This window comes from Austrofundulus limnaeus, unplaced genomic scaffold (genome assembly GCF_001266775.1).
Source record: "Austrofundulus limnaeus strain Quisiro unplaced genomic scaffold, Austrofundulus_limnaeus-1.0 Scaffold7, whole genome shotgun sequence".
In the NCBI taxonomy this organism is placed as follows: Eukaryota; Metazoa; Chordata; class Actinopteri; order Cyprinodontiformes; family Rivulidae; genus Austrofundulus; species Austrofundulus limnaeus.
The window spans coordinates 1,955,426-1,966,551 of NW_013952409.1; the positions used below are offsets into that span (position 1 = coordinate 1,955,426).

Below are 11,126 nucleotides of genomic sequence, written 5' to 3' on the forward strand. Positions count from 1 at the left end.
CTTCCAACCCGTTCTGCCTCTAGAAATAAGTTACTTTCCCCCCTCTCCTTTCCTCCTGCTTCACAGCAGGTGCTTTCATGTCCGCAGGTGCTTTTATTTTTTTCTGTCAGGCTGTCAGAGCGCTACTCCTCCTCTGTCCGGTGCTGGTGTGGGGTGAAAATCCTCCACCTCAGACGTTCAGAGATGTAACTGTCTGTGATACTGTGGTCACTTTCCATGTAGCATTAATTATGCTAATGGTAGCTGCCTGTCACGTTCTCTCGTTCTGGCCACACCTCCGCTCTCTAACCCCCCTTCCCCACCCACACCCCCTCCCCTACCCACTTTGATGCATTTTTCAAATTTCGCCTTGGGGCGGAGTTATCTTTTCACAGGGGGGATAAGTTACACTTTAAAAAGTCTTAAAAGATACTGTAATGAATTCATCAATCCAAAAAATAAGGCCTTAATAAGCCTCAAAATGTCTTCAATCAATACTTCGGAGGTCTTAAAAATGTTAAAATATTTTAAGTAGGATGATTGTAATTCATCTCAACTGTTTAAAAATATTGGTAGCATTTTTTTTAAATAACTTACCGAATACCTCGTGCAGCTTGWTTTGTGCTAAATTAAACATTTGGGTGAAATTGTCGCTAACTGTTTTTCTTGTGAATTTGGTCTTAAAATTCATTTCAAGTAACATTAAAGAAATCTTAAAATGTCTTCAATTGAACTTGTCTTAAACTGTAGGAACCCTGGATTAGCTCTTAGTGCTTCTGTCCAGGTGAGATTACTGTGATGACCTACTTTCTCTGAGGAATTTAAAGAACAGTTTAAAAAAAAAGATTAATATTGATTAATATGACACTATTTACACCTGTTTTAACACTGATTTGTAATTTAAAGCTGTAATTGAAATCTTTTTGTCTTTTTACCTGTTGGGAAGACAAGAAAGGGATATAATATGTGGGGTTATCACAGATGATCCCAACTCAACATCCTATGTGAACTGAACTCACTTTCATTAACGTTGTTATATTTTGAATACCAACATTATGTTGTGACTAAAAATAGCCGAAGGCTGCAGAGTAATGTGGTTAAGAGTTCAGCTGCTGAATAACAGCATGTTGTTTCCCCTCACGCTGCTCCAGATGCTCTGTAAGGAAAGATCTTTCATTGTAGAGAAACACAACAAGGTAGATGTTCGCCGTGCACACCTTCAGCCAGTGCATGTTGTACCATTGTTTTTTTATGCAAGTTTTAGATTTTATAACTGCATAAAAAGACTGTTGTAGGTTAAAAATGGTAAGAAGTAAATCTGAGGAGTGAGTTGATATTCTGAGAATAAAATGAGAAAGAATTWGAGTCAGATGAGGAAAAATAAAAATTAATCTGGTGATTTGGTTCCAAAATCCTAATTCCTCATTACTATATATTATATTGTTGGTGAGTAAATACTATCAAATGCAGCAGATTATAACTTGATTAAATGATTTATTGAATAAATAACACTTTAATGTGTTTGATCCAACTAAGTTCCCAGAGCAAAACAATAATAATGTTTCTCCTGTTAAATTTATGCTTTTAATGTTGAGAATTGGAAGGTTTTTTTTTTCTCAGACGATCCCACTCCTCGCTCAGTTTTTACTCTTTCATATAAAAGAATAATTTTATTTTTACATCAGTTGCCATGCACAGCTTGGCATGATCAGCCTGTTCTGTTTTTAGTGCCACAGTATTTATGCAGCCATTGTTGTTAGTTGCACTGCAGAATGCTTCAACAGTGAAACGTTTCAGGTCTTTATTCAAAAACTGCACATCTTTGCTCTGATTTTGTTCCATTTTAAAGATTATGTAAGTTTTTTTATCAAAACATTACTTAACATTAGTTTTAAGATTTATTGCACTGCTTTATTCCTGCCCCCATTTAAGCAGCAATGTTGGATTTGAATTAGGGATGCACCGATATGAAAATTTCATCCGATATTGATATTCAATATAATTATTGCTGTTATGGTCGATAATTGATATTTACTGATATTACACAAACACACAAATTATTTATATACATATACACACAACCACACTTGTGTCTTTTTTCGATACCATAAATATATGATCAGACCTCTGACATGGCTCTACTTCATTATTCCTGGCTGTGCAGCATCAGCATCACTATCACGATCAAACAGATACCACTCGACCAAACATTTTGCCTCCCAAAACAGAAACTAAAGCTAAAAATGGGAAATCAAYATAGGACGTAAATATCKGCCCAATTTYACATATCGGGCCGATACGATATTCTAAAAAATGACCAATATTGGCCGATGCCGATATTARTGCCGATATATTGTGCRTCTCTAATTTGAATCATATTTTTTGTTTTGCTTTTTAAATGATGGTGGGTTGTTTTTAAATGTGCTTTATGGTCCATTTTGCTGCACTCATCTTATAACTGAGCTATAACATTCAACACCCTTCTTTCTACAGAGACAGAATGTAACCTATTTAAAGTTTTATGGTGTTTATTGTGATGAAGAGTAAATGGTAAATGGACTGTACTTATATRGCGCCTTTCTGTCCATCCAGGACACTCAAAGCTCTTCACACTACAATCTGTGCCCTCATTTACCCATTCACACAGCACTTTATTAGGTCTCTACAAAGCTAACAATCAATCTATGGAGACTTATCAGTGCCAATCACATTCATACACTGATGGGACACACATCAGAGGATTTTCATGCATCAACATTAGGGGTGTACTGATTGCAGTTTTCTGGCCAATCATCGATCTTTAAAAACCTGTCCTTTCCGATCTTGGTCAATACCGATTTTTTTTTAAATAGCTGACATTGTTGGGTCTTATAAGGTCACAATACACCTTCAGTGTTCCACTCTTGTTTTTTTGGAAAAAAAAACTGAACAATACCCTTGAAACATTACAAACTTGTTTGATCTGGACATTAGGTAGTGCTCACAGCGRAGCAAAAGTAGACAGTGGCTGATTTTCAGACTTTTGTGGAGTTAGAGAAGCCGATCTTTTCCACCGATCTTATCGAAGAATCGGCCAATCTTCGATCTCCCAAAATTAAGGAAAGTGGTGCAGATAAATCTGCCAGCCGACCTGTGATCAACATAATACTGCAGAGGTTGACTTGGCGACTGTGCTGTCTCCTCACAGCATTTGTTGATGGCGAAGGATGCAGACAACGAATCTCTGAGGAGGTACAGTTGGACTGCAGATGCCCTGGATAAYGTCAACCTCGTCTCCTCACCCATCCACTCTGGGTAAGTCTGTTTTGAAAGGATTAGCGAAAAAGACGAGAAGAAAGGGATGGAAGTTTGTATTTTCTGTCTTTCTGATGTTATTTCTCTTTTTTTCCTCTTAAACAAACTGCAAGTCTCAAGTTTTTACACTGAATCTGCTAATAAACTTGACTTCCCTTATTTCCATATTTAATGTCTCAGACCATGACACACTTGGCTCATGTTTCTCTTTCCTTAAATGTTAAAATCTTTGGTTCAGCGTTGGATAAACCACCTGGGATCAGATATCTGCAGGCACGAAGGAGCTGGAGCTGAAAACTACAGTCCAGTTAAAGCAGGGGTGTCCGATCCTGGTCCACGGGGGCCATCATCCTGCCTGTTTTAGAGGTTTCTCTGTTCCAGCACACCAGCAGGAAAACCAATAAAACTTGCAGGATAGTGGCCCTTGAGGACCAGGAATCTACACCCCTTAGCTAAAGGCTCCTTCTTTGGTGTACCATAAACTTAACTTTAGCCTCTTTAGTGTTCAGGTTCTGACRATGAAGAAAGTCCACAAAGAGTTTGATGCTGGTCTCGGTAGTTTGTTCTGTTTTTGACCTGTTCCTCCTGCGTTGCAGTATTTCCTCTCCGCTCCCGCAGTATGACAGCAGGTGATTTGACTGTGATTGGTTGCCCCCTTTTTTTTATCAACACCATCACATCCCTTCTCCCCTGTTCACACATAACATCTGTGTTTGCTCCTCTCACTCACCAACTGATGCTACACACGTGACACAAAYAGGGATGCACCGATCCACTTTCTTCACTTCCGTCACACAGATGTAACTGAATTCCAAATTTATTTAATTCCTGTGCACCAGTAACCTACAGCAATCTTAAATAAACCAATAGTTTCACAAGCTTGGTGAAGCTTGTAGAAAGTAACACAACTTTACCTCATTCAGTCAGTGCAGTTAAGAGTATAACACCCAATGTAAAATAAATGATAAAACAACTGAAACTGAGGAATAAAAACAATAGCTTGACTTACCTCAAACGTTTCAGTCAGTGCAATTAATAATTCTAAATATAATTTAAAACATYACTTTGATGTATTTTATCTCCTCTAATATGTGTTTGCACACTGTACCATGCAGTTCAGGTTTTGCCATCCAACAAATATTTTCAGTTTATTATGTTATAGTGTGACCCCAGATGGTTAGGTAGAGTAAAAAAGTTCTAGATGTCRGATTCTTTCGCTCGCTCCATTTTGAAATTAACATGAACCCCTGCACTGTGTCACCAGCGCATGACGTCACTGTCAGACCTCGGCATAGAATTAGCCTGAATAAATCTGCTCCTATGGATCAGGTTCATGGTCACTGCTAACCAATCTAGAAATTTTTTCATAAGGAGACCGATACCTGTATTCATATCGGATCGGTGCATCTCTAGACACAAAACACTTGTTGCTATGTGTTTGTTTCTCTTTGTTTCAACTCTCTAACTGATCTACAATAAATACCTTTGTTGGATTAAAGTTAGACTTACACTTTGATTGTTTACCTTTTAAGATTTTTTGCTGTAGATCCAATAGACTCAATTCAGTATGATATGATTTTTTTTTTTGCATCTCAGGTTGTATTTTTATCAAATTTTAAAACTTGGCGAGGACCAGATGACGTTCTACTTTGTCCTGAAATGTAAAATCTTAGAATTGAGGAGAAAATGGTGTTATTGTCTTATCAGATGTTTCTGACAGTCACATGTTGAAATATTTTATGACTACTGTTCTGTGACCATTTTACCCCTATTTTTCCAATAACAACATCCAGTACAAACTAATCTGTCATTTCAGGTATCATGTTGCATGGTGTGGATCTGTGTGTGTGTGAATTATAATTTCCTCCTTTGACTGAAGTGAGTTACAGAAAAATGTATCTAAACTTCTGTGGGTAAAACACAAAGTAAAGGCTCCTGTGTTGGCATCTTTACCAGATTATTTTATAAATTTTACTGTTTTTTTTGTTTGTTTGTTTGTTTTGTTTTAGCCAGTGCCGTTTGCTTCTTTCAACAAACTTTATTTAATCACATTTTTAGCCAACGCAGAATCCTGCTCACCTTTTTGTTTTCTCTTTATGCTCACACGTACTTGTCGGTGTTTTTTCAAAATCACAGCATGGGAAGCGACCTCACCTTAACGAAAACTCCTCTCTTCATCAGTACTACAGCTAAACCAACATGTTTTACTTCCTATTTCATTCCTGTTTCTGTATTCTTTCCTGATCTCCCATTTTTACATCACTTCTTTTTTTCTATTTCTTCTCCATCAGGTTCCTGGTCAGCTTCATGGTCGATGCCAGAGGGGGGTCCATGAGAGGAAGTCGTCACAACGGCATGCGCATCATCATCCCACCTAGAAAGTGCACAGCGCCCACTAGGATCACCTGTCGGCTGGTGAAGAGGCACAAACTGGCATCCCCTCCTCCGATGGTGGAAGGAGAAGGCCTGGCGAGCAGATTGGTGGAGGTCGGTCCAGCGGGAGCTCAATTTCTTGGGTAAGACTTTAACATCTGTGAACTTAACTAATACTGTTTGTGCTTTTTGCTTTTTTTGTTCAAATCTTCTGTTTGCCTCTTGCCATCACCATTTCCAACCATCTATTTTTTAATGTAAGGGTGAATGTGTGTGGATGTGGAATACATAGTTTATTTTAAGTGAGCTCATCTTTCAAACTCATCATTTCCTTTGGCATAATAAAATCAACAATACTAAAATGTGTCAACTTGTATAATGTTGGACAAATTTGTTCTCATATTTTATTTTTAATTTTGCCATTTTTAGTCATTTCAACATCTGAATGATCAATTGGGTTGAAAATGTTTGGATTTGTTCTAATTGTTCATTCACATAGCAAGAAAACAAAGTTACTCAGTGATGAAGAACTGTCAAACAGCTAACTAAGCTAGCCTGAATGCGCTGAAAGAGATGTATTTTAGTTTATCACGATTATGTATAGTTGACTGTGGTAGCATGGTGTGGGCGGAGCCCCGAGCATGGCTCAACCACTTCAGCTCAGACAGCCATGATGTCATTGGAGCTTCCATAGTTGGTCATGCCAAAATGGTTCCCATCATAAGACACCTCACTCTGTTATCAAAGAACCAGGGCTTTTAAGTAACCAAATGTTTTTGAAACGTCTTCAAGAAAAAGAGTATTAGAGAAGAGACTCTTCCTCTTTTCAAACTGCCAGTCAGTAACAAAAAWAATTTCAAATGTAATGGGTACATTTTGAGCAGTAAATGTAATTTGTGAAAGCTTTTGCTAGGTTTAGATCCTCAGAAAATGTTTTAGTCCACATTCATTTCATCTCAGGCAATTGTATAGTGTATTACTGTAGTGAAGCTGAGAGTAGACTAAAGTTTGTATAATCAGAAGTTAAGTTAAACTTGAACATCTAATCTGAKATTACAAGGAAAGGATATTCCTTGACTCCTAACAGCATTGGTGATAAACTGCTAAAATTGGGATCAATTAAAACTTAAGGATAAGACTGTTGGAAAGACAAGTTGTRAAATTAGCTAGGCTGCTGAGGTCCATGGCTTTCTATATGTAGACTTGAGTTTCATCAGCATAGAATATACACCACTGAGCTGAATAAGCCAAGTAGAAACATATTAAAGAAATCAGACTGGGGCTAAGTACTAATCCCTGTGGTACACCACAACTAAATGTACCTCATACAACTCTAGGAAGYTTTTACTGTTATTGTGTGTGTTTTGTATAAATGTGTGTTTCATTGTCTTGTGGACACAGTAAACTACATCTTCCCAGAAAGCTGCCAGCCCTTAATGAAGGCGAGAGCTTGGTTAGTCCCGTGCTACAGCTGGGACCCAGAGGAACTAAATTTGTTGGGTAGGAACCAARCATACAGTAGCTCCTCCTCCCCTCAGCCCCTCCTGCTGTACCTCCCACCCACCCCAGGGAAACAGCATGGCCAAGGCTGATTCATGCTGATGGATTCTTTTGCCCATCTCTGTGGAGTTTAATTTTCAGGATCCAGCTTTKATATAATTGCTTGGTAGTTTTGGGAAGAAAACTGTCTCCAAAGAGGATCCACCASAAAGAAGTAGATGTATTATAGCTTCAGTAACATTACATGGAAGGACTTCATGATGAAGTTAAATTCTTCCTAAAACTATGTATGGTAGCTTGAAATCCATTGACTTCATTGTATTTTTGATTTTGGAAGCACAGTAGAATGTAAACGTTTTGACTGGCTGTATGGTCTRGACTGCGCTTGTTGAGCATGAGCAGTTTCCTTATTTAGCCGAGCATCATCCTGCTTTTTTATGACTGCTGTGTTCATATTCAAGATCGGTTTTGTGTCATCTCACAGTATTTATTTTAATRCTTTCCAGACAAAGTGTGCATGAATCAGATTGAATTCATAACGATGTCTGTCAGCAAACAGACAAACTGATAATTAACCACAAATTTAATTAGGATTTAGTTCATTTTGACCCTCCAATAAAAAAGTATGGATCACCTGGGACCACCAAAAATCACAGTTAACCCCTATTTACTTTTTATGCTACAGTTTGAGTCTGAGGTTACTGTGTTCATCCTTTTTTTTTTTCAAAGATAAAGGTCTCTGCAAAACATGAGTGGGCGTGCCTCAACAAAGGTTGCTATTGTCTGATTGGGTTAAGCTCAGTTTAGATTCAGCAACAGGAAGGCTTTAATTAAAAACTGTTTGGCACTGGCCAGGTCCTAAAAATATCATCAAGGTTTTGGAAAAGAACCATTTACCTTACGTTTCCTTCAGGTGCTGGTTTYAATCAATCAGTCTAGAACGACACCATCAACCAGTCGCTTTTATTGAAGCTTGATAAAAGAACCTTAACTGTCATTTTTTGCTTTGTTTTGAAAAATACACACTAGTTTAGATGCAGTAACATTGAGATACAAGRAGTTCTACTCTAGCCTCTTTTGAAGATGAAACTGTTTGATCCAAACCAATGTGATCAGTTAGTTCATTTGAAAACTTTTATTGTTGAGGAATGCYCGTTTTGTTGAGGAACGTCCTTGTGTTCTTCAGAGATTCTTCTTTTGTGTTGTTGTCATGTCTTGTTTAAGGGCTGTGCAGCTTTTTGTTGCCACCTTTCCCATTCACTGCATCTCATTCATTACATTCAGCTCCTCAGGTTCACAGTTGCAGCTGTTATTGTTGAATATTGTCATCAGCAGAACCACACGTCTTTACATTGTTGATATCAGCATCAACATCTGTTTTTAATTTATGGCAGCTCAGTTTAGATTCATTCAAGTTTTAGTGTAGCTGAAAATTTCCTTTTTTTTAGTTGATGTGCTTAAAGATATTTCATTGTTTGTATTTGAGATTTAATTTTCCACAAGTTTGGKTTCTCATCACCTTCATACATCGCTTTAAAGGAGAGAAAATACGATCTCCTCCATCCACTCAAAGCAGATTTTAGAGACAAAAAGTGAATTAACGTTTTGATTTTGCTATTGTTTGGTTTTACTTGCTTGTTTATTTAATTCAAAGGCAAATGTATACTTAAAACTTTATTAATTTGATTATGTTCCTGACGTGTACCCTACCAGGCCCGTAATAGTGGAGATCCCACATTTTGGCTCCATGCGAGGCCAGGAGAGAGAGCTGATCCTGCTGCGCAGTGAGAATGGAGAAACCTGGAAGGAGCACGTCTACGACTGCAGGACTGAAGACCTCAACAAGCTCCTGAATGGGATGGATGAAGGTGAAGCACACGTTATCTATGTAGTCATCGTACCAGGCATCACTCTGCAGAGCGTTCACACCTAAACCGACTTTAAGATTGCATGAATTGAAGAGAGCAAGCACATTGTGTCTCATGTTTACCATGTTATTAATATGTCGTCTACCTGCTACAACATAAACACTTCACTGTAGAACTGGACAGTCCTGAGGAGCTCGAGAAGAAAAGAGTCTGCCGCATCATCACGAAAGACTTCCCACAGTACTTTGCCGTGGTGTCTCGGATCAGACAGGAGACCCATCAGATGGGACCAGAGGGTGGGACTCTGTGCAGCYGGAGCGTGCCATTGGTTCAGGCTTCCTTCCCTGAGGGGGCGCTGACCAAGAAAATCAAGGTTGGGTTGCAGGTGAGTTTGAGATTTATAAATCTGTACTTTTAAATGCACAATGAATTGTATGTGTACAGTAGATTCACAAACCTCTTAAACACTGAATCTTTTTTTTTTTTTTTTCAATTTTTCCAGGCCCAGCCAATTCCTGAAGACACTGTGCAGAAGCTTGTCGGTAACAGAGCAACTTTCAGTCCCATTGTGACCGTGGAGCCTAGAAGGAGGAAGTTTCACAAGCCCATCACCATGACGATCCCAGTCCCACCCCGTTCAGGGGACGGGCTTACAAATGGTTACAAAGGTGACAATACCCCCTGCCTTCGCCTCCTCTGCAGCATCACAGGTGGGTGGATGGATGTTGTACCGCTGCATTTGTGAGGGTTTGGGTAGAGATGCATCGAGTGATCGGCCTGAAACCGTTATCGACCGGTTTCCACCTTAATTGGCTCAAATACATTAAAAAAACAATTGTTTACCTATTTTTTAAACGTTCAGTTATAAGAAATCTGATATTTTAAGACAGCAAAAAATCGTGAGTGTATATGACTTCGTTTGATTAGTTTGTTTAGTTCACTGAAAGAAATTCAGTACAAATGAAAATGTCTTTATTTTCTCAGCCGTCCAGGTCCTTGGTGTCTTTTGGAAATTGTTGCTCCATGATTTGTCCTAAAATTTAGATTACAAACAATGAATTGTGAAATAATACATTTTCTGTGTGCGTTAGGTGGTACATCCCCTGCGCAGTGGGAGGACATCACTGGCACAACTCCACTCACGTTTGTCAACGACTGTGTCTCTTTCACCACTAATGTCTCCGCCAGGTGAGACACAACAACTTCACTGTCTTTATATTTACACATTCACTAGACTTGTTCCTGTGTCTGAAATAAACGTCTTTGTTTGTTTGTGACTCAGGTTCTGGTTAGCGGACTGTCACCAGATCCCAGAGACGGTGAGCCTAGCCACGCAGCTCTATAGGGAGCTGATCTGCGTTCCCTACATGGCCAAGTTTGTTGTGTTCGCTAAGATGAACGACCCAGTAGAGTCCAGTCTGAGGTGCTTCTGCATGACGGACGACAAGGTKGACAAAACCTTGGAGCAGCAGGAGAACTTTGAGGAGGTGGCWAGGAGCAAAGACATAGAGGTACTCAGCCGTATTGTTTGGGATTCATTTACCTTTAATACCTGTWCTTTTCTGATTTCATGTTATTACTTAGACATGTCTTGTCATTAAAATGACTTTCATGTGATAATCAAAGATTTTATCTTTTATTAGTTTCTACTTTTTTGGAGGTTACTAATGACTTGTTACTTAAAATAATGCTAACATTGAAACTACTACGATGAGCACTGTAATAGYATGAGTAGTTTTGATAACTTATCATGTCTGACAATCATTTACCAGATCATAAGGTGGGGTAAAATCATATTTTCAGCAATTAATTGTCAGAAAAACTTTCGCACTTTACGAACTTACCGTATTTATTCAAGTATAATACGTAAAATTTCATCCATAAAATCATGCACAAAGTTGTGGGGTAGGACTATACTCGAATAAATATTTTTGTTGATGTATTTTAAGTGAAATATTGGCCTCATTCACAAAATCCCAGAGTCCGGAAATGAAACCACATCGTAAAAAGCGGTTGAAGCGATTTTACCTCTAACACTCCTTTGTGCCTCTGAGTGAGATAGTAGCAGATCCAAGCAGGCAACATGATGTGAAAAAAAAAAGAAAAAAATGC

At 38.5% G+C, this 11,126-nt stretch overlaps 1 protein-coding gene across 1 annotated transcript in view; it reads left to right on the top strand.

Annotated features, from left to right (window-relative positions):
• ank3b (ankyrin 3b) overlaps window positions 1-11,126 on the top strand; it is a gene marked incomplete in the record, with an annotated part of 112,918 nt that overhangs the window by 67,570 nt on the left and 34,222 nt on the right. The window contains 9 exon segments of the mRNA XM_014032731.1: window positions 1,131-1,175; window positions 3,167-3,273; window positions 3,870-3,902; window positions 5,565-5,789; window positions 8,860-9,014; window positions 9,188-9,399; window positions 9,517-9,724; window positions 10,106-10,202; window positions 10,297-10,525. Of these exon segments, the coding sequence (XP_013888185.1) occupies window positions 1,131-1,175; window positions 3,167-3,273; window positions 3,870-3,902; window positions 5,565-5,789; window positions 8,860-9,014; window positions 9,188-9,399; window positions 9,517-9,724; window positions 10,106-10,202; window positions 10,297-10,525 (1,311 nt within the window).